Genomic DNA, 24658 nt, shown 5'->3' on the forward strand with positions numbered 1-24658 from the left:
ATTTCAATGTATAGGTACGAATTTCGTGTCCTCATTTCAGCCAGGACGCCAGTTTTTATGATCATTTAGAGAACCTGACTGTCGTGTTTGCTCACAAAACTACTTCAGCTTGTAGCATGCACTACTGCAAGGACATTAAAATGAATTTTAACCTCTCCATAGAAATTATTTTTACCACTAATATGGTCTTTCGTGATTTTAATCCATGTGCAAAAACCATTTTACATATTGTGTTTTCCATAAAGGCATTTACGGGGCCGTGTCATCGTTTTTACCTTTCCGCAAATAAATTTTACGACAGTTTGTACTACGAACAATCCTTCCAACATTTTCATTTATCGCATGTTCTGTCTTTTGTGCTTTGATACCATTTAACGCTCGTGCCATGAAAATATTTATGGGATTGTGTTGAAGCGGAATACACGGTGCCGCAGGCACATCGCCAGTCTCCGGGGAGGCGCGAGTTCGGTGCTGCCTGGGTAGAAAGATGGATAGATAAATGAAGTTTATTAAAAGAATAATAAAAAACACTAATTGTCGGAGCCCCTAGTCTAGGGCTCCGCTGGCTCTTGCCATCTTCTCAGCTCTCTGTATGAGCTTGCGCTGGTCTTCGAGGGCCGAGCTGGACAGCAGTGCCTCCCATTGCTCCCTCGGGGTGTTCGTGTCGGGGTGTTGTATGGTGTGAAGTGTGCACTCCCACGTAATGTGGTATAGGGTTGGTGTGGCCCCGCACCACGCGCATTCGTCCCTGTAGGCTGTGGGGTGTATGCGATGTAATATGTGTAGGTTCGTGTAAGTGCCTGTCTGGAGCCTACGCCAGGCAGCGGCATCCTCTGTCTTTAGATTTCGATGGGGTGGTGGATATTGCAAGCGACGCCCTCTGTAGTAGTTCACGATGGCTGAATACTCGAGGTCGACAGGGTCCGGGTCTTCTGCAGCCGGCCTGATGAGTGCTCGATTATGTACGAACCCTCGAGCTGCTCTGTCGGCCTGCAGGTTGCCCATGATGCCAGTGTGGCCCGGTATCCAGATGATGGTTTGGGTGGTGAAGTCCCCAGGGTCCTTCTTAAATATTTGGGTTAGGACTTGTGCAGCAGGTCTTCCAAGTCTTCCTTGTAGGAAGTTGCGGCAGGCCTGCTGGGAATCCGTGAGGATCGTCAGTGGTTGGTTTATGTGTTGGCCTTCCCGGATGGCTAACGCGATGGCCAGCTCTTCGGCTTCCGTAATCGTGCTGGGGTGGGTCGATGCAGTGGAGGTAACGTGGCCTCGGTGGTCGCATACCACTGCCACTGCGCCCTTGTTGTTCATCCCATACATGGCGGCGTCCGTAAAGCGGGCCCTGGTATTGAACCTGAATGCTTTCTCCATGTACTGGGCCCTTGCTCACCTTCTGCCGGAGTGTAGGTTAGGGTCCATGTTGTGTGGTATCGGGGCAACGGGAAACCTGTTCTGGACGTGACGAGGTATCAATCAGGTTTCTTGGGCTCGTGATGTTATAGCTGAGAACCCCAAGGTTTGTAGGACCGGCCGGCCCGTGCGAGTCCGCGCAAGTCTTTGTTGTTGTGAGACGTAAAGGGCTTTTGTCAGTTCGCTGAGGGTGTTGTGCAACCCGAGCGCCAATAATTTTTCAGTCGCTGTACTCAGTAGCAGGCGGAGAGCGGTCTTGAAAGCCATCCTCGAAAGTGTGTCGGTCTGCTTCGTCTCGCACTGTGTGGCATGGTAGTAGGGCAGGCTGTAAGTGATTCTGCTCACCACCAGGCTTCTGACCAGTCCGAGGGTGTCCCTTTCCTTCATGCCTCTGTTCTTGGATGTTACGCGGGAGATCATGCGTGATATCTCCTTGACACTGGTTTTGAGGAGAGTAAGGGTGTGTGTGGCCTGCTGGTTGGACTGCAGCCACATGCCCAGCACCCTGAGCAATGGCTTCTCTGGTATGAGGCCGCCGTTGAGGCGTACTTCGAGTTTTCTTGTTGGGTCTGTGGGGACTGTGTGGTCACCCCCGCCTCGCCAGACTCGTAGGAGCTCAGATTTCTCGGGGGAGCACTGTAGTCGCCGTTGAATGACATATTTTGGATGCGATTTGCTGCAGTTTGCAGCCTTCTTTTTTTTCAACGAGGAACTCTGTTGTGGTCCAGAGTGTTATGTCGTCCGCGTAGATTGCGTGCTGAAGACCTGCTACGTCCTGCAGTTTGCTTGCGAGGCCGATCATGGCGACGTTGAACAGCGTGGGTGAAGTAACAGCACCTTGAGGTGTGCCTTTGTTGGGAGGGTGGTACACTGGAGTCTGGAATGCTCCCATATTCAGCTCCGCCGTGCGGTGGTTTAGGAAGCTCTGAGGATACGTTCGCTCACCACAGTTGGTGTTGGCCAGCCCTTCTAGGATTCCTTGGTGGCTGATGTTGTCGAAAGCCCCTTTGATGTGGATTGCTAGGAGGACGTGTTCGCCGCTGCCGGAAACGTTGCTGAGGACATCTTCCTTGATTTGGAGTAGCACATCTTGTGGGGACAGGCCTGCGCGGCAACCGAACAGGGTATCCGGCAGGTGTTTGTTGTCTTCTACGTGTCTCTATAGTCTCGTGTTAATAATTTTCTCTTACACCTTGCCGAGGCAGAACGTGAGCGAGATGGGTCTGAGGTTTCAATTGCCAATTGCCGCTTTGGGGACCATGATTAGTCGTGCGTGTTTCTACATCGCCGGCACTGTACCTTGTTCCCAGTGTCGGTTAAAAAAAGCCGTGAGCGCGGAGATGGACTTGTCCCCCAGGTTTCTGATCATGGAGTTCTTGATCTGGTCTGTGCATGCCGCTGCGTTACGGGTAGTGGCAGCGATGACCACTCTCATTTCGTTTTCTGTGATCGGTTCGTCCATTACTGGGTTGAGTTGTCCTGTGTAGGGTGTTCTACATGGTTGTGGGGGAACGGGATCTCCATAGCACTTGGTCTTGATGGCATCGATGAGGTCTTGTTGGCTACCTGGGTAGGTGTGTAGTAACCGCTCCAGAGCCCTGTGTCCTCCTTTGGTTTTCGTGGGGTCCAGGATGCCTTTGAGGATGTGCCACGTCATGGCCGTATCTAGGGTGCCACAGAAGGAGTCGCAGAATCTATAACTGTTAGCGGAGGCGAGTCGCATGGCGTATTCTTCTGCTTCCGCTGTTATTTGTGCTATGCCCGTCTTCAGTTTCCTGTTGTATTTCTGTTTTTTTCAGCGACGGGTGAGGCCCTGTTTAGCATCCCACAGGTGTAGTAAGTAGGGATGCACCTCTTGGATCTCTTCCATTCTGGCGATTTTCTTTGTGGGGTGTTGTTAATGTCGACGACGGTTGTCGCACCAGTCTTCCAGGTTCATGATGGTGTCGGCGTCCTGTTCTTGGGCTTTCCTGATTATTCGCCAGTCAGTGAGTTTAGCTGTGCCATCTGCCTGCGTAAGCGTCCAGGCTGTGGTGTTATGTTTATTATGTAGTGATCGCTTCCTAAGTTTCCGAGTATGTTGAACCATTCGGCTCGCCTGGTTTGAGGGATGAAGGTGAGTTCGGGAATGGTGTCGCGTGTTACGCTGTTCCCTTCCCTCGTCGGTATGTTCGGGTCTGTGTTGAGTGTGAGGTGACACTGTTCAATTACTGTTTCTAGCTGGAGACCCTTCCAATCCTGCCTATGGTAGCCTCACAGCGTGTTCTGAGCGCTGAAATCGCCTAATTACCAGGGGACCATCTTTAGCGAGGCGGAGGGTGTTCCCAAAGTGTTTTCCTATGTTTGCCCGCCTTTGGCTGGGAGCGGGGGGAGGGGGGGGGGGTCAGTAAATGTTGAGGACGAAGGCGCTCTGTTTCTGGCTGCTCTTGTTGAAAAACGCCGCCAATGCTTTTTTGCTGCTCTCGTGTCCTCTCGTTTGCTAGCATTAGATTTTGGTGGAGGTTTCGGCAGTTTTCGACCCCTCCAGGAATTACGCAGCTGGACTTTGCCGTACGTCACGCCTGTCGACGTCAGTCAGAAATCCTCAGCAGTTTCGGCGCTCATCATATGGGCTAGTGCCTAGCGTCAGCGCGATCCTGACATCTTCAGCGGCACTGATACGACGTTGAAGACAGGCTGGAATCGTATGAAAGGGCGAGCATCACCAACCAATCGGACGATCCCCTGAAGTTCAACAACGCGATCCTTCATTTAAGAGGTGTCCGCAAGCTATGGTTCAAAAAACTACGAAGCCGATCTTCTGACGTGGACTAGCGTCAAAGCCGGCATCACAGCAGTTTTCGGCCGCCCCGGCATGCGCAAGCTTCCCGCTGAACAGTACCCACGAAGCCAATCCCAGCAAACTGATGAAGCGTTCACCAGCTACATAGAGCACGTCGTAGACCTCTGCCAGCGTGTCAACCCAACGATGGCGGAAGCAGACAAGGTTCATCACATCATGAAGGACATTTCCGACGACGCCTTTCATATGCTTCTGTTGCAAAGCCCTGGCACTCTTTCTCAGGTGATTGAGCTTTGCTTGAGCTTCGACCAGTTCCGCCGACAGCATGTTTTCACGTGGTGCCCGCGTGTGTCCGATGAAACCCTCTCAAGCACGGCCACCTGTCCTGACATTCATGCACTGCTTGGTCATGTGAGGGAGTTCGTCCATGCTGAGGTCGCTCCTCAGCTTTCATTGTTGTCCGCTGCCGGGCAAGCACCCTCGCCTAATTCACTAATTGAGCATCTCACTACATATGGCAGACGTTGCAATTTATAAATTCTAGCGGGTGAGACTGCAGCGCATATTTACTATAATGTAATTTTATGTAGGACACAATTTACGAGATATGTGCTAGCTTGCGGTAATAAAGCACTGTCATTCCACTTTCTCAACAAAACGTCGTTTTATGCATTGAAGTACAAAAGTAGAATGCCATTACATACTCCTCAAAGCTAGAGAATTAAAATCTCGAAGCTCATGTCGTCCTGAACAGTCGTTCCACGTGAATTCACTTTTCTAACTCACCCGCTAGAATTTGTAAGTTGCAATATGTGCCATGCAGTTATTAGTTCAAGACTTAATTAGTGAATTTTGAGTTATTGGTCGAACGTTTCTTCGTTTTCAATTTTTCGTGCAAGTAATGTCTGTGTCTTTCCGAGTAGTCCATGAGCAGGTCTAGAATTGTGCTATCTGCCACAGGCAACTTTTAAAAAAAATTGAGTCTTCGATGGAACACCTGGTATACGCTCTTCTCTTTTATAGAAAATTACATTTGTTTGATTTCAAAGCGGATAGGATTGGTTACCTTTACAAACTATTATGTAATTAGCTGACAAAAGGCAAGGAGCGCGCAGAAGTGAAGAGCGTCTCGGTGGGGCTGAACTGGCGCCGTGAGAATAGGCAACTAGATGAGAATGGTGGTGCCGGCGTCTGCGATTGGTCCATTTTTCCTTGGTTAGCTTTCGGTGACCGGTGGAAAAAATCAGCGGCGTGCAACGGGGGGTTCCGAATTCCCCTCAGGCGGCTGCTCGGCGAAAAAGAGCTTGCAGAGCCATGTCATATACTTGCTGGAACAGCCCGACTATGTTGTACCGCCACGACAAAATTTTTATTACGCGTAAGGAAATCGGTTCTCCGCGGCAGCGTCTATTAGCCAGCAGCGGAGCGATCGGCAGACATCCAACTTCTTTTCCTTTCGGAATGAGGAGCTATGTTCAGCTTTGTTTGGCGTAGTTGTGAACTTTTACTCTGTACACGTCACTTTTAAGAAACGGCTGTTCGCGACATTGGAACGTCCCATGACGGGCAGACGAAGTGGGTGCGCCGGAAAAAATTCTCGGCTAGCGGAGGAATAATGTCGAAAAAGGCATAGAATCAGAATAATTGCTCCCCTTTCTTATATCAGATGGTCTTGTGACGCAGTCTTGTGACGTCGCGTGACAGACTGGCCAAGTGGACCTTGCCCAAGAAATTTTGACCAATCATTGAGGGCTTATGGTTGAAATGGAATAGAATCTGTTTGAAATAGCTTAAGGTTATAGTGCACCAGGGTTGTGGCAGGAATTGTGAAAGTAGGCAATGGAGCGAAGCTAGAACTAGGCTCATTTGTAGATCTGCTGTGTAACATCATCTGTTATGCTTTACAGAATAGTACGTGTATAGACAAAAGCCGGGTTTGCAAGAACGTCCTGCTGTGCGGGCGCTGCGAGGCTTGGGATAGCTTAAATGAGGCGGCTGAGTATCTGACAGCCCTTCTCTTTTCCTGCCACCCTCTCCTACTGTGGCGACTGGAGGAGAGGCTACTGGCACCACGGCAAACTTGCGGAATAACGGTTATTTCATATATGGAATCAAGCAATAAAACAACCAACGCTGCCAAACGTTCTCTCTGCAACAACTGTGCGCCTTCAAGGGCGTCATTCTTTTAAAAAGCGGGTAAATTTCTAGAAGGTTTCGGCTGTTCGCTAACATCGACATTGATCGTCGACGGTTTCTGCCAAGTTTTCTCGAGAGATCTGGCACAGTCACGAATTCCTGGCACCTCTGAGATGAAATGACTATACTCGGCCCGCTTACCTGCTTAGGAATCACGCATTACTTATTCAGTTGTACTACGATGCCACATTTGACTTATTGCATCCACTCCAGATAACATTATTCTGTGTTTTATGAGCGACACGTATATGCCGATCAACTGTGGCGCCACGAGAGACGTTGTTGCTGCCAGCCAAAGTTTTCACTTGTCTCTGTGAGGGCCTCACAGCATGTCACAAGCCTGACAGAGACATGTCAAGGGCTACCTCTTGATAATATGTCGGCTCGAGATGCATCTCCAATTTGGTCACCGTCGATCACTTGAAGCCTGCGCCGTCTTGCAATAATCTTCATTGATTACGTACGCACGGAGCCTTCCGTGTGAGTTGAAAGGCAACAGCAGGTTCCGAACCGTTACTGAATGCCCAGCTTATGTTGGGCGTGATGACCGTATTGTGAGGCATAAATATAATTTTTGTTTCCCTACCCCAGATAAATAGAAACGTAGTTACTTACCTGTTTTAGTAGTATTAAAATCTGAAAAGAAACATATACTTTATTGTTATTTTCTTTGCATGTAACCTTTTTCTTACCCATTGTTCACAACTGTAGACAGAGTTGCAAAGTGTTTTGGGGATATTACTTTATGCCATCTATGCTTCGAATGGAAGTTTCCTTTGCTCGAAATTATGAAGATCTTTGAAGCTAAATTTACAATTGTTAACTGTTAAGCTCCGCACAATATGTAGTCACTAGACTACAATTCCTTACGGCAGTAATTCAATCTTCTTTGAATAGTGTAAATGCTATAAAGAACAACTTGTTCTTCACTTGCGTAAAAAAAGAAAGCAATCAAACATCTAGTACTCGATTCGGAAAGCCTGCGACAGGAGTGCTGGCCACGGAACCTGATGCCTGCACATGCAAGGGAAAACAAGTTTTTTCGCTGCAACAGGTTACAGCTGAGACATTGACAGGTTGATGTCCTTAACTTGTGCATCATTTACGCTCGTATCTCGTTACAGCTACTAAAAGTTTAGCCTGCTAATATCGTCACCCGTTATACGCGCGCAAGAAGTCGAATCGACAAGTTCGATGTAGTGATGAAAAGACTAGATATGCTAAGTAATATCTGTGTATTTTACCACATGAAAAGACTAGATATGCTAAGTAATATCCGTTTATTTCACCACTACTTTGTTGAGTGTAGTAAAATCTCAAATAAACGAAAGCTGTAGCAACATGCCACATAAATCTTAGCACTAGTAATATTTCTTACTGCTTTCTGTGACTACCATTATAGCCTGGAAGATCGATCGATTCATTGATTAAGGTATTCTTTCTTTTTCGACATCCCAGCAGCGCAAATGATCTAGGGGAGACGCCTTAGGGCGGTAGGCGAGCAGATAAATTTTGACACCATGGAGTTGTTTAACATGCTACCGACTTCTCCGTAAACGAGAGGTTCTTGCAAATAGCCTCCATTGGGAAATGGTGCCATGGTCGACCATCAAAGCAGCGACCCTTAAAGAACACCAAAATCCGATAACCAGAGAGCCAACGCGACGAGTCAACTCGAAAAAATTATGGTCATACCGCGCTCTGTGGGAATCGATTTTACGCGAAATATTTTGCAGGCAGCTTGACATTCAGCGTTGTTTAGAGTTCTGAAAAGTACTGCAAGATGAACCAAGATGTTTGCCGTGTTTGCACAACGTGAGTAATTGTGCGTGTGACGTAGCGTGTTTGTGCCTGCAGCACAAAAGCGAACACGCTGGCGGCGATGTCTCGACGATCTCTCGACTGCTATGTAGTGCTTCTTCCAGGAAACGTTACAGCCTGTTCCATTACAAGCTGGGGTTATCCCGAAGGTGCCACACTGTCAAATAGCGTCTCATAGCGCTAGCTCCCATTTAAAAACGAATGGGAAAACTGGTATCCTATTAACGCGATAGCCTTAAGCACCCCGTGTCGAAGAAAATCCGGCATCGGTGCCCGCCGTCCGCCGTCCGTCGCCCAGCGCTGGCCGTCGTTTCAGGAATACTTATTCCAAACCACGCATATATATACGCAACCACGCATGCACACATACGCACGCTCTCCGTGAAGCGCAAGGAAGTTACTGAACTAAGTGAATTTCTCAAAGTAAAATGCACCAGAGAAGTCGTAAAGTATGACTTACACACAACCTAACGACATTATAGCGTCGGATTGTAATTTGAATATACGAGAAAACATAATTATGTTACGCGGAAACTCAAACACAAACCCCTTTTAACGCGGTAGCATTTCCCCGCTACCGTTTAGGGTCTGTCCTAGTCGGAGTGGGTGGCCGCCTCGGTTACTTGTACACCACCAAAAAAAGAATCGCAAGGCTCGCTTTCGTGCATAGTCTTCGCCGCCAGCGTTTCCCGGTAAACACTGCGGTTACATAAGCTGCAGTTGCCGGAAACCGTGAGAAGCAGTCGGGGATCTTCGAATGCTATCACGTTCGACTCTTAAAGGCGAAGCTTAAGCGTCCTCCAATTTTTTTGCGTTCATATGCAAAGGGAAGGGACGTATTAGAAGAACAGTACTAAGGTACTCCATTCCTTCGTCCTTGGCCTAATTGAAACTGGCATGCACTCACGCGCTCTCGTTTCTTTAGGAAATTGTTGCTATGCGAACATACCTGCCACTTTCTAAATACGCCAGTACATGTTGATACGAGAATATTGCGTGTGTGCCTCTGGCCCAATAAATAGTTCATACAGCTCTTGTGCCTCCACTTCACACGCAATCGGTTCATTAAACAGGTCGAAAACATACCGAGGCAGGAACCTGCGCACCACAATATGCCTGAAATTGGCTAAACATTCTACCGCATTAGAAAGAGTGTGATAAGCAGGAATGTACGTGCACACGCGACAGCGCTCACATTGTATTTAAACTCAGTCGCACAGTGTAATCGCTCTTAAGAAGCACGGTTGGCTTTGTTAGATTTCCGTGTTGATTACAGATGAACCTAACGTGTTGGCATGCGGAGAATACCTCTGGTCGTCAAAACTAGCGCACTGGCAGTAGATATGTGAAAAACAGAACAACAAATTCCGATACCGGTGGTATTGAGGTAGGTGAGAACCAAAATCTGACAGACATCGACCTTGATAACAGACAACTACAGCTTCTTCCTAAGAATCGCATACTAGGTGCTGCACTAGTGTCAATATCTGTGTCGGCACGCCACGCCTATTGGTATCGGCTTTTATCATGCGTAAACTTACCTGAGACGTCCATTCTTAACAAGCAGGGATATTCGGAGTACCCATTGAAACGGCATGGGTTCTGAATTTCGCCATACATCCACGTCCTGCACATACGTAAAAAAGTTGTAAACGAAAACGTTTAGTTACGAATAACTGTTTCTTTGACGTAGTAGTTCAGCGGAAACCCGCAAGGTGGAGAGAAGTAATGAATAAAGGGAAAATCAGACATCCACCCGTTCGTAGCAATTGCTACATAGGAAACCCAAAGGAAACCCATACGGGTACCTCTTTCGAGGTACCCGTATGGGTTTCCTTTGTAGCAATTGCTACGAACAACTGTTTCTTTGTGTTCTTTATTTGTATTCATCGGCGAGGCTGCACTTGTTACATTACTTTACAAGACTAATGCTTCCGGTCAAACAAACGTCCTAAAGAGCACTGAGAATGGAATATCTGTGTTGCAACAAACACTTTCGAACTTACCGAACATAAATGGAAAGTTATATATATATATCAACTTGCTCTTTCGCTATAGCAAGAAGATAGCACAGTCACTCAATTAAGCATCCTTGCAATGCTTTCTTTTTATTGAACTTAAAATTAAAGAATGAAATGTAAAGAGAGAGAGAAAGAAGAGGGAGGAAAGACAGGGAGGTTAACCAGAGTCCATTTTGCTACTCTACACGGGCAGAGAGAGAGGAGATGTGTTTTTATCACACTTTCACATGCACTAAGCTAGGTGCAGCATCCTTACAGTCAGGCACTCAAGTCTGTCGCCTTCAGGTACTAAAGAAGCGTTCGATTGGCCTTCTGGGCTGATGAACTGTGAGGCCAGGCTCCCAAGACCTTCGCTTCTGTAAATGGCTTGTCGTCCAGTCTATTCAAAGAATATTGAAAGTCTGGCTTCCGTTATTTCAGTGGCTATGGTGCTAGGCTGCTGAGCACGAGGTCGCGGGATCGAATCCCGGCCACGGCGGCCGCATTTCGATGGGGGCGAAATGCGAAAACACCCGTGTACTTAGATTTAGGTGCACGTTAAAGAACCCCAGGTGGTCGAAATTTCCGGAGTCCTCCGCTACGGCGTGCCTCATAATCAGAAAGTGGTTTTGGCACGTAAAACCCCATAATTGTTTTTTTTTGCTTCCGTTATCGAGGTGAGAACAATGGCACAGAAGATGGCTGATGGTCTCTTCATACTTGCACTTAACGCATATCGGTGCGTCCGCCATTTCAATACCATAGTTGTGGAACTTAGTGAATGCCACTCCAACCCACAGTCGACACAGCTGTGTTGCATCACGTCGTGAAAAGGTTTGCTGGTAATTTGAGTTTCATTGATGGGTCGAGAGTACATAATCGATGGTCAGAGTTCTGCAGTGTATGCCAGTAACTCAACATGATGGTACGAGCCAGACTCCAAAGCTCTCTTTCAGCGTCTATTCAAGATAAAGGTATAAGGAGTGCCGATGGCCCAGCCTGGGCACGTTTGGCAGCGTCACTGGCGAGGTGATTACCAACGATGCTACAATGTCCCGGAAGCCAGTGAAAAAAGTATGTGTCCTCGTTCAGAAGCGCAATGGCAAATTTCGCTGATTTGCCACACCAGCTGTTCGTAATTACTGCCTCGTAAACCTCGCAAGCTTTGGAGGGCTGATTTCTAATGACAAAATATTGGCCATTTGCTAAACATTTTTCCCCCAATGTATTCCACAGCAGCACGCAAAGCGGCCAGTGCGGAACCTGTAAATGCCGTGACGTGGGAAGTTAAAACTTGATGACGACCGGTTGCGACAGTACAACACTGGCACTAGTCGAACTTTCTGACACCGAACCGTCCGTGTAAACATAGATTCGGTTAGCGTACGAACAATGTAAAAGTTCCAAAGTGATCTGCTTGAGACCCGCGGCGGTCAGGCTAGCCTTCTTCGCTATTCCTGGAACATCAAGGTACACAGGCAGCTTTTTCAAGCACCGCAGAGATAATGACGTTCATGTCGCGGGCGAGTATCTCATTGACAAAGAGTGCTGGTTAGCCGCACCTGATCTGTAATACCCTGCCTTTGGTCTTTTCTCAGGCACGCAAGCGATATAGTGGTCAGGAATTCTGGATACATGGCGAACGTACGCCCGGAGTGCATCGACAGCTATATAAGTCATTACTGGGTGGTTTCTCGCGGCTGCAATTGTTGCTTCGGTCGACGATGACTGGTGACTGGTCGACGATAAAATCAGAATCAAACGCTGAACAAGCTTGTGTACGTTTTTCATCTGTAATACAGCAATGTGTCCATGGTGCAACCACTTTGGTTAGATGTAACAAGAAGTATTTAGCACCCCATAACCCGTGGCTCACATATGGTTTGCTAGTGTGCATGCGCAAGAAAGAGAATATGTACAAAAAAATACATGTTGCCCATTTAACATCAAATTGCAGAAGCGATATGCTTGCTACAGAAATGTCCTAAAGAAATTGTTGAAAGGTATCACTAAATAGTGGAAGATCATAAACTTTTAAGAACAGAAACTCAAAAGACTAAACAATAAGTGAGATGTTAAGCTCTAGTAGTACGTATGGAAATCCATCAGACATCGAAAATGAATTTAATAATTTCGTTTCCGATAATAATAAGCCCCTTCCTACCAGTCCTATAACAACACCCCAGAGACAACCACAATATTTTTTTATATTCTACCATCCCGGATGAAATATACCATGTCATACAACAACTAAAGCTAATAAGTGCAGGTGTTGATGAAATACAACCAGTGCACCTAAAATATGTTGCTGATATCGTTGTTCATCTATTTTCTTATGTAATTGACCTTGTATTTAAATGCAGTGTATTTCCATCTAAACTTAAGAAAGCCAAAATAGTCCCTGTATTTACAGAAGGTGATAGGGGGTTGATTTCTTACTATCGCCCTATTGCTATATTATCCGTGTTCAGCAAAATTATAGAGAAATGCATTGAAAAGCGTCTAACTAAATATCTAACGAAGTTTGACATTTTTTGCACCACGAAGTTGGGCTTTCGTGCAGGTTACTCTACTAATCTTGCTCGTCATTCATTCACTGATCGAATTAAGCACCACATTGACGAAGTTAAATATGCTGGAACATTTATTGACCTCACCAAAGCGTTTGGTTCAATTCTTCATAATATTTTAATTACTAAATTAAACGCAATCGGTGTAGTAGGAACAGCGCTCGCTTTTCGCGATTATTTAACTGTCAGACAACAGGCTGTTAGCATTTCTAATCACCTTTCTAAGTTCAAACTAATTCATAGCGGAGTTCCTTAGGGGTCTATATTGGGCCCATTACTCTTCACTATCTACATTGATGAACTAACTGTCCATCTTTCGCAATGTGAACCTTATCTCAAGCATATTATACATGCACCAACACGTGTAACCGAGAAAACGGGCCATATATTAGACCTCACCTTCTTAAGCGACAATATTCCCGATAACACAATCTCTTGGGAAACAGTCAATGGAATTGCAGATCACAAAGCAACCATATGTTCATTATCAGTACACAACCTGCCGCGAGCGCGAAAGAAAAAGACTCAAATACACGACTGGACAAATGCCGATGACGTTAGTGTTCTTAACTTCCTAGAAGAATTTTACCCCGAATTCCATCGGTGTTTCCACGATGGAAGCATGCCAACTGATAACCTATGGGTGCTTTTCAGGGCCAATGTTGAGCACTGTCTCGCAAAATTCATTCCTAAGTAAATAAAGACCGTACGCAAAACGAACCCATGGATATCAAGATAAATTATACATTTCAAACGCAGAATTACTGGGCTCAGGAAACTTAGAAACAAAATAACTTTTTTCTTGAATTGTGCAAGAGAAATTAGCAAACTTTCTCACGCGTTGAAGATAGCAGCAAAAATGGCTAAACAAAAGTACTTAGATGAAACCTTAAATAACTTAATTAAAAATCCCCTCATAAATTTTGGCACCACCTCAAATCTAGGGTTCCGAAGAAGAGCAACTTATTGGCAACAGAAGCCTTAACCAAGGCTACCCAATTTATTTAATTTTTCCAATCAGTTTTCACAGTTGACAATAACACTATCCCAGACAAGGTCGCACAGACAAGTAACATAGGTGAGGAACCGGGTGAGCTAAATAAAACGAAAGCGGGAATTCTTTCTTTATTACTTAATCTCGATATAAAAACATCAAGCGGCCCAGATAACATTCCAAATGCTTTTCTCAGAAGGTACGCTGAATGGGTTTCCAAATACTTATTGCTAATTTTTACAAAATCGTTGCAAACTTTTGAAGTTCATCAAGAATGGAAAATTGCTAAAATTATTCCTATACATAAATCAGGTGATGCTACAAATCCTTCGAACTTCCGTCCTATTTTACCCGCTTGTACAGCGGGGAAAATTTTTGAGCATTTATTATTGAAACACATCGTCACTTTTGTTGAAATTCATTCTTTAATTAACCCTAACCAACACGGATTTAGGAGTGGTTTGTCTACAACTCAATTTATAGAGACTGTTCATGACCTAGCACTAACAATCGATAAGCGCGGACAGGTAGGCATAATTTTCTAGACCTATCAAAAGCCTTTCATCGGGTATCGCATGAAACAAACACGTGACATACGTAGCAACAAAATCACTCTCAGCGCTTTATTCCCTCAAACGGTTCCTCATATGCTCCTTCACCCAATACCAAACTACTCGCGTACACTTCACTCATTCGCTCTGGTATAGAATACGGTGCCATGTGCTGGTTCCCATACACTAAATGTGCAATAGCGAAGTTAGAGAGCGTACAAACAAAAGCAGCCGGATTAATTTATAACTACCGTCGTCATGGTTCCCCAACTGAACTTCTACGCTTAGCCGGACTCCCAACAATTAGCGATCATCTAGATATCTCAGACTGAAATTCCTGTTCATTCTCCAGAGCAATGCTCTAAAAATAGACAAAAACAAGAGTTTAGTACACTCTAACGCTAGAATTTCAAGAACGAATCAGAATAAACAATTATCTGAGCCGAGATTTCACAATAACACCTTCAGGTATTCATACTTTCTACAAGCTACCAGAGAATGGAATCTGTTACCACAAGAGGTTGTCGATTGTACGACCCTCGATTATTTTTTGTCTAAGCTGTCTGACCATATCTTTGTTGCTACGTGATGAACTGTGGCTTTTACATTGTGTTCTATTGTCACCAAGAATGTGCGGTATCTATATCGCTGTACGTGTGTATGAATAAGCTTGTTTTTAAACCAAAGCCAAGGCCTCTTGCAAACGATTATCGTTGAACCGTGTGTGAATTATGTATTTTCCCTTTTATGAATGTACCCTTTTCTGCCAAAGCCTTATTAAAGGCTAGCAGTAAGTACCAAATAAATAAATAAATCTATATGCGGACGACACTACGATTCTAACTGCTGACACTTATATTAATAGCCTAACTTCTAAGCTCAATACAGGTTTGGAAAATATTATTCGCTGGTGTCGTCGTAACTCTTTTGAAGTTAACCCTAGTGAAAAAGTCTTCATGCTATTTCACCCCACTCAAAAGAAAGCAATAAATATTCCGACCATAGCTATCGATAGTTATCCCATCAAATCTTCTAGTCATTGTCGTTTTTTGGGGGTTGCCCTCGATTCCAACTTAAATTACGTTACCCATATTTCACATCTAAAGCAACAAATTGGACATGGTATCCGGATTCTTAAAGAAAGCACGTCCGTACTTTAGTCTACCAACCTTGCTTTCTCTTCATCATGCATTCATTCACTTCACCTACCGCATTGCAACTTGGTGAAACACATATAGCTCTCATCTTGTTCGTTTAGAATACGTCCCAAACCATTATTACTTTCGACTCACCCAGATGTAGTGTATCTGCTCTTTTGCAAGAGCATCGCATTCAATTCCAATACTATTTCAATTAAACATGGCAACCCTTGTCTATAATTCCCTTCACTGAAACATTCTCCAAATAATCTTTAATACTGAACAACTTGCTAATCATAATAAAACTCGATTTGCATTAGCTAACAACTTTTATTACCTATAATCAGAACTAATTTTCGTAAATTCACTTATGCGTTCACAGCGATGTTTTTCTGGAACTGTATTCCGACGGACATAAAGGTGTCTCCTAGTACAGACTGATTTAAAAAGCATTTGTTCTCATATTTACTGAACTTGTGAATGCTGTGATGTAATTTAACATGCTCTGTTTGCTTCATTATGTGTAAGCCATTATATCTCTAACGTTTCACCATATTTCATTCTACTTGTTTCCTTGTGTCAGTACTTGTTAAAACTCTGTCTCTTGGCTACATTTAACTTCCCCTGCTTTGTTTTGTTTTAATTCATACAATATGTAATTCTCTACCACATTATGCCATGGTATCAGTTTACTTGTTTTCTTGCCTTCATACATGTTGACAAATCTACCTCTTTGCTGTATTTGCATTACCCTGAATTGTTTTGTTACTTCTTATTTGTTCAAAAACGCAATTCTGTATACTATTATAAACCATTTAAGTTCTTTTGCTGTCGTGTGTAATGATTTGTAGACCACTTTAGAACTTTACTGTATTTGCTCTAACCTAATTTGTTTTGTTCTTTCTAAATAGGACAGCAGGTCCCCTTACAGTCTTGAGCTTTCGGACCTCCTCCTGTATATCTTGTTACTGTGCTTTTATTTTCGTGAGTGAATAAATAAAACTCTTCTTCATCTTTAAACACATCAGGGCAGCCATAGACATGTTCGAAGGGGTACGCCTGGAACGCTCTACAGGACACGAATGTTAGTTTTGTTAGCGTTGGACAGCATTAGCGTGGTATATACCAAGTATCCTAGGAAGAGCGGTCCTCTATATTTGGAGCATAGATGCCACGGATGGGTCCCACGCTTCACCGGCAAGAAACCATGGTATACGGACGATAGAGATAATCCTCTTCTTCAAGTATGAGATGTCGGGGCTCAATGAAAGGTCTCTGTCGATAATGAGTCCTAGGAATCTGTGATATGTTGCGTAAGAAATTGTTTGGTGGTCAATAGAAATGGGGTATTAGGTCATGGGCTTGTGGGTAAAAGCGACTAAGGCGCGCTTCTCCATGGAAATGCTCAGGCCTTGAGCACGCAGGTACGATGATGTTACAATCACTGCTTTTTGGAGCCGTGCAGGCACATGGGGACGTGTAACTGCCGAAGTCAATATGCACATGCCGGCCGCATATATGGAAAGGTTGACTGTATGTGGTACAACATGCATAGTTTGAACAAAGTGGGGCTAAGAACACCGCCTTGCGGCACACCACAGCAAGTGTAATATTCAGCAGTGCGGCCATCCGCCCTTTGCACGAAGCAGGATCTTTTGAATAGCTAGCTCCGAATCTATCGAAACATTCGTCCAACAATTCCATTGTTTTCTAGGGCATCATGGATGGCTTTATGCGTTACATTATCATAGGCACCTTTCCCACCGAGGAAAAGTGCAACCGATATGCAAGGGAGGGGTTTTTCTTGTTGCACGGACGTCACGAGGTCAATGACGTTGCCAGGAAAGGAGCGGCCTTTTCTAAACCCAGCCATGGCCTCGAGGTATATGTTGCGGCGCTCAAGATGCCAGTCTGGGCGCGTGAGAACCATTCTTTCCATGACCTTCCGGACGCAGCTGGAAAGCGCAATGGGTCAGTAGGATGCTAGGTCGAGGTGCGATTTTGCAGGCTTCAGGATTGGTATCAAGCCGCTGAACTTCCACCGTTCCAAAATGACGCCGTCATTTCATCTCTGATTGTAACATTCCAGAATTCGTTCTCGGCCATCTCTGCCTAGGTGGCATAAAGCAGCGTAGGTGGTGCCGTGCATACCTGGCGACGATGAGCGCCTGTACGTTGGCAGAGCAGCGTACAAGTACAAACAATACTAGGAATGAAAAAAAATGTAATATGAAACAACGTCCTAGGGCAAATAATTTTCAGCATACAATCTTATACGCACGCATGCACGTAGTGACAAAAGGCGAAGACAGGTTGGCCCCACACTTACTTTGTACGTATATGCACATGCAAATGTGCAAACACCTACACGAGGCAACGGCGCAGTCCGGGATAAGCAGAACAGAGAAGACATAATGTTGAAATAATGTACGCACAAAGATACGACCGCATCCGCCGCGGTGGCTTCATGACTATGGTGTTGCGCTGTTAAGCACGAGGTCGCGGGAAAGAAAGAACATAGCCACCGTCATTGGGGACTCAGTGAACGATAAATGCTTTCTGTACGCATGCCGGGTACGCTTATTCCTTTCATATTTTAACGTTCTTTTTCTTCATACTCATCTCCCTGCAGGGAAGCCATGCAGATTCAGCCATTTCTTCGCCTTACCTTTCCTTTACCCGCCGTGGTTGCTCAGTGGCTATGGTGTTAGGCTGCTGAGCACGAGGTGCGGGATCGAATCCCGGCCATGGCGGCCGCATTTCGATGGGGGCGAAATGCGAAAACACCCGTGTACATAGATTTAGGTGCACGGTAAAGAACCCCAGGTGGTCGAAATTTCCGGAGTCCTCCACTACGGCGTGCCTCATAATCAGAAAGTGGTTTTGGCACGTAAAACCCCATAATTTTTTATCTTTCCTTTGCCTCTTTCATTGCCGATAAAATGCGCTCATTTTCTATGTGTTCATCTTATAACATTTTATTTCACGACATAGTAGTCTCAACATATACTGCACTACATAACACTATAGCCTGATCACTCTTGTTTTGAATGGATTTGTAGTCGTTATAATTGCTCGGACTTCTTTAGAATGTATATCTGAACTTCTAAAGAAGCACCTAAAGGAACGAAAATTTGCTGCCTTTAGGAAAACTACTGAAAGTAAAAAAATTCGAGATGTACAAAATATGCACCTTGTTCCTAGTTTCCAATCTTTCGAAGTAAGATCACGCAAAAACATCATTATGAAGATATGTTGATTGGAATACAAGCCATGGGGATGCCTATGCAATGCAGGAAAGCAGTACCTTCGCAAATGTGAAAACGGGTAAGTTCCTGTTGTACAGGAAGTATTTACTTTTACCCATTGCAGCAGGCCCCTTCTTTATTTGTCATGCGAAAGCATCAAATGGCCCATTGATCGAAAAAACCGGCGTATTTTGTCCGGACCAGCGAAACGGCACCTAAATTCTCATTGACTGCGATGGCACGTAACGTCAGCGCCCCGATGCAGGGGAGCGTGCGAAAGGGAACAACTCCAGCAGCGATAGCGTGCCAGGTGTTGCGTGAGAAGAGTGCATCGCTCTGACGCCACGTCACCGTCATTCTCGTACGCCTGTGTTATACACGCTTTCCTTGTCCACGCAAGCTGTCACCAGCTTTCTAATTTCGCATCGGTAGCTTGTGTAAAAAAATAATGTATAGAAAATAATAAATTCGAAACGACAAACGTTCGCGGTAGGGAGTTTCGAGTCTACAGCCCCACGATCAGAAACCAAGTGCCTCACCCACTGAGCTAAACCAGCGCCTCCTTGATTGCAGGCATGTGCACTCTGCTTTATAACATGATACTTGTACCGAATTTTCAATTGCCAAGCCCGGCGTGACGAAAGCGGTGACGTCAAACCCACCGTTGCTTACTAGGGAGCGTCACCATTAGATTGTATCACAGTCAGGCAAGGTAGCATGACGTCAGGGTAGACGTTCACCGGCCTTGCGCTGTCTAGGGGCATTGGCCAAGCGTCTCAATGCGCTGGCTTGCCCACGAGGAGTTCACAACTCGATGGACTGCTCGGCGGTGTTAAATAGCACATTATTGCTTTCGTATTCACAACTCGTAAAAGTGCTTAGGTGTACTCAGAATTTTTACTGCATTCTTGAGGCTCCCGACGCAGTAACTTTCAGTTCAGGGAGGACGGAGAAACCTCCTCATAGTTGATTATTACTTGGAACGACGACAAAGAAAGGGCGGTGCGAACGCAGACATGGCCGATGCGGATCAATGTGTAGTATCTTTTCTTATCAGCTTAACATCTGAGATGGGTTTGATTTGGGCCCAAGATATTAAACATATTTTTGTAACTGGGCGGAGTGCTTGAAGCCTGTCTCACCTAGGCCGCGGGTTGGCTCGGTATTGCACTATCTCCGGCATCGGCCCACGGTATTTGCGCACGCAGAACGTAAATGTAGGGAACCCTATTCATAACCAGCTTCACTGTAAAATAAATACAAAACCACGGTACGTTGGGATCCTTCTCCTATATCCCTTTTTATTACGATTCAGGTTGTGTCCTGTATTTTGCAACACTGCGGCACTTTTCAGGTTTCACCACGCAAACATTGAATTGCTTTCGCGTGTAGTCAAGTGTACTTGTAAGTTAAGGATAACCTTTTGTTTTTCTTGCGCTTTCGACATCTCCTCTCCTGTTTTCTACGTTGCCTATCCGCTCATACTTCACTTGTTTGAAACAAAGTTGGATTCGCTACTGTGGATCTTCTATAACAGGTTGTGCCTTGGCGCATCATAACTGTAACTTAGGGCGCCTCACGGTTTATCAGCGAAATTTTAAGAAAGTGAAGATATAGTAAGAGCGTGCCAGAAATCTGCACCATGATCTCATACCAAGAAAATTAAATTTCGCGCATTTGGCGATTGCTTCAGTGGTGGATCTCTTATAGCCCACACTTTCATGCTGGCTTCCAAGAGACGATATAACAGGGAGTTGCTGTCTAACTTTGGTCACCTGGGCACTCGCAAAGCTATTCTTGCACGCTTTTACAGCAAAGCAGTTAGCTTCTAGTTGGTCCGGATTTCTCGTGTCGTCGTCCGTGGGCAAAAATGTGCGTCGATCTCAGTGGTTTTGCAATACCGGGCCGACTCGCGGCGGAGGTGAAGTAGGCTTCAAGCACTCAGAAAGGTGAAGCCAAGAGGGCGTACATTCTTTCGAATCACGCATACAACATACAAAACTGCATTCGTTTCACTAAAGAAGAAGTACTAAACAAACATACGAACCACATAATTAGTAAGACGTTCCTGCCGGTAATGCGAAGCACATAGCGCTACCCACATACGTTCACGGTAAAGATTACTGTTGCGCAAGCTGCCACCACGATAGCAACTTTCGACGTGGGGAGTGACGACAGTATATAGAAGAACCAGCCTAGCAGCTCGTTTAATCGTTTTTGCAGCGCCGATATGGGTAGGCAACGCATAGTTGCGACTCCCGAGGAGCAGTGTGAATTGAAGGAGCGGCAAAGGAAAAAAAGATATCCCAATAGCGCCAGCGGCTGCGCGCTGTCCAAATTGCCATTACTGCAATTACTACAATTACTCTAAATGACCATTACTACCATAACTCTAAAGCAACAAAGCATTGCGCACCAAACTCAACGGTTGCACTGGCGGTTTTCAACAGCTTCGCTGGTCGTCGACTTTCGCATGGCCGGGATGGCGAGACAATTTTTTATATCCGCTACCATCGATATGCGGTGGATAATTTAACGAACAACGGAATCCTCAGAATTGTGACACTGACGCAAACCATCAACCATGGCGAGTCGCTCTTGACGTAGATCATCCGGAATGAACATAGCTGAATAGAGGGAAGCAGGGATAATTTCATTCCCTACTGAAGACTCACCCTATTTATTTACTTATTTATTTAAAATACTTTCAGTGCCCAAAGCCTCTACACAAAGGAGTGGGTAAAAATGGCAAGGCGTGCAGCAAACAAAAGAAGTATTACAAGGCGTCTTGTAAAGTGATCTTGAACTTGTGGTCATCAGTTATGCCGGCGATTGTGGAGGGAAGGTGGTTCCATGCGACACTTGTTCTAGGAGCAAAAGAGTCATTACACAATTTTGTGCGACAAGAAGGCAGACCCACTTTGAAGCGATGATCGGTCCTTGAAGATATGTAATGAGGTGCATGAAACAGAACGTCTTTCCTCTCGTTGTTATAATAATAGATGTTATGAAAAAGGCTAAGGCGATATTACTTTTGACGCAACGAAAGGTAAGACAAGTTTAGGGTTTTCTTCATAAATGTAGCACTGAAATGACTTGAATAATTTGATAAAACGAAACGCGCTCCGCTATTCTAAATGGCTTCAAGAGTTTGAGTGAGTGTAGTCTGAGCAGGATCCCAATGACGCATACGTACTCTAATTTAGAACGTACCAGGGTTTTGTAAAGTGTTAACTTCAGGGACGATGGGGCATCAAAAAAGTTTCGGTGCAGATACCCAAGCACGCGATTGGCGTTGTTCGTTACATATTCGACATGCGTATTCCACGATAGATTAGAAGAAATATGAACACCAAGGTATTTATAGCTGTCAACAGATGGTAATGGAATATTATTTAGGCAGTAAGTACGCGGACAATGATTAGTGCTGTGGCGAGAAACCTGCATACTTTTACATTTAGTTGTATTAAGTGTCATGAGCCATTGACTGCACCATTCAAATACACTATCTAGATCTAGATCACTATCTATATACGGCGTTAATGTGCCGCTAGACACATGTCACTGGTGAAAAATAACAAATCTCAGGTAAGGAGAACGCTCCGAAGAAATTGCCCGCTATAGACACTTTTACACTATATCACTTAAGTTTTCATTGTAATTGAAAGAATTGAGTAAGACGAAGTGAGGATAGAGCGAGGAAATACAGTCCGGAAACAGTAAAACGCACAAGAGACTACAATTGGGTACAAAGGCATGTGTTGCCCAAAAATTGCAGTAGCTCACGAATGTGTGTGTGTAGTGATTATAAAGGTGAAGGGAAGAGAAAAGTGCAGTGCCGTAACTGTCTCTCAGAGGAGGACACCTCAACAGCACTGCACAGGGTAGGGGAACTGGGAAGGAAAAGATTAAGAGAGAATGAAAGAGAGCGGAGCGAAAAAAAAAATGAAAGAGGGTTGAAAAAGAAGAAGCAATGCGGGGCTTAAAGCCGCGCTCTCAGTTGAGTTTCGACAAAAAAGTCGAGAAGGGCAGCAATGGCTTCTTCCTCCTTCAATATACATGGCCAGTGTCCAGGAATTCTCGTCCCAGAAATCGTGATAAAGTCTGGTCACCTTAGTTTGGCCCTTAAAAACGTGCACTAGACATCGTATTGAGGGCAAGTGCACAACATGTTTTTGAGAGTTCCTTGAGAACGTTGGTGCATCGGTCATTCCAGAATAAAAAGAATAAATTTCCGAATTAATGCCACACCTAGTCATAGGTCGTAGAGTGCAGTTAGATTCCCGTGGGAGAGGCTACAGCTTGCACTTGCAGCCGTAACAAAGAATCCAGGGTATTTAGGCACTTTTTAGTGGCGTCGTGATATGACAGCAGTCATGGTACTGCGGACAGCTCAAAGGTGTTGCGGGAGACGCAATGCTTCTTCAGAACTGGCGCCAGGCCGCAAACAAGGGGAAGTGATTTTTCGGTCGAATAACATTGGGGCTCGACGTTGTATGAGTGAGTGTGCGGCAACTGCTACGCGATTTCATGCGACGCAATAGAACTTTGGCTCCATTCCTGCTCATCTCATGCCCTTACACACGGAGGTGGTAACGCTTGAATATTGTTTTCTTTTTTCAACCAGATTCGGGTCGTATTGCATGCATTGCCGGCGTCTTCTCAGTGACCGACTGTTCGTGGTGTCTTCCATAGAAGGCAAGCAAACATGCTTTTTTTGATATATATTCAACGTCAAAATCTGTGTATTTGCACAACTGCGTGATTTTTTTTTTTTTCAGAACAGTCAGTATAGTACTGTATAAATTCGTGTGAAATGCTGACCTCGTCATCCCTTCATCTTTACCATATATAAACAGCGCTCAACTTTACTTACCCTTTAGAACTATTTCCATGATGATAACGAATATAATAAAAACAATCTTGGTACGGACAGAGAATTTTACGTTTTGTATAGGAGGCACAAACGTAATCTTCCCTGTTAAGTGATGTAGAGTATATATAGGTCCGTTCTGTTGTGTTTAGTGCCTGTAAGAATATTTTATAGAATGTATTAAGGGGCTGCTAAGTGGAACTTCTAATACTTGTCGCATGTTTGACGAAAAAATGTCTGCTAAAAATAATAATCACCTGCGAAACCACTTATGATTGTCTAAAAGCGAGGCGATAATATATTCCCCTTTCTTCTACTCCTGTGCTTCAAAAATGCAACCACACCTGTGGGCCTTAGTTTACAACTGTGGCCCTAAGTATCAGCGTTATCTCTAAAGGTCATGCGGACATGTCCGCATTTAGCTCTCACGGAAACGCCTGTACCTGCCTACAGACCCACTCTAAGATTACAGAAACGGCAGACACTCTTCTGTGTGGACCAGAAAAGCAAAATTCATTGGCGCTATCTGAATCAGCATGTCAAGCCAGGTCTTAAGCCATCGTGCGTAGGCCTCGGCACTAAATGCAAGCGTCTCAGTGGCGCCGTAGGATAGCCTAGCAAAGATGCGCCAAGCCCATCTGCTGAGGCGACTGCAACATCGGCTCTGGAATCTGCACTGAGCCACGCTGAGGCTTCTGTCCGGCCTAGCATGCAGGTGATCTCGTTTTCTTTTTTCTATGATAGCGTAGCGGATGGAAACAATACGATACTATAGCAAAACAAGTAGTCAGTTTCTCCCGCAAGGCGAAGCGCTGACTGTGCTAGCAAGGTTAGCGTTGTGCTGGAACTTCTAGGACAGTGTTCTATTTACATATTGGTTCGGCTAACGCGAATGCGACAAACGCGGGTGCACGAAAATTTCTGGCACCTTTAAAAGCGACGTCTAGGGCCTTGAATGAGATCGCATAGGGGCAACGGCCTAAGCTGCCCATAAAGATCAGCGGCAGTAAAATAGCATCAATTTCGCGTTTGAGTGCTATTTATTGCTTGGTACATTTAATATTTAATGCTCTGAAA

General features: G+C 45.0%; 1 protein-coding gene and 1 pseudogene across 2 annotated transcripts in view; one reads left to right on the forward strand and one right to left on the reverse strand.

Annotated features, from left to right (window-relative positions):
* LOC129380303 (uncharacterized) overlaps positions 1 to 24658 on the reverse strand; it is a 41758-nt gene that overhangs the window by 6021 nt on the left and 11079 nt on the right. Inside the window, exons 2-4 of one of the 2 annotated variants that reach the window (XM_055061104.1) lie at positions 23585 to 23736; positions 9748 to 9833; positions 7001 to 7021 (exon numbers count right to left, since the gene is read on the reverse strand). In XM_055061104.1, the coding sequence (XP_054917079.1) occupies positions 7001 to 7021; positions 9748 to 9833; positions 23585 to 23736 (259 nt within the window). The remainder of the gene's footprint in view (positions 1 to 7000; positions 7022 to 9747; positions 9834 to 23584; positions 23737 to 24658) is intronic. The other variant, XM_055061105.1, reaches the window with a different exon arrangement.
* LOC126546491 (U2 spliceosomal RNA) lies at positions 19725 to 19904 on the forward strand (annotated as a pseudogene).

Source organism: Dermacentor andersoni, chromosome 10 (genome assembly GCF_023375885.2).
Source record: "Dermacentor andersoni chromosome 10, qqDerAnde1_hic_scaffold, whole genome shotgun sequence".
In the NCBI taxonomy this organism is placed as follows: Eukaryota; Metazoa; Arthropoda; class Arachnida; order Ixodida; family Ixodidae; genus Dermacentor; species Dermacentor andersoni.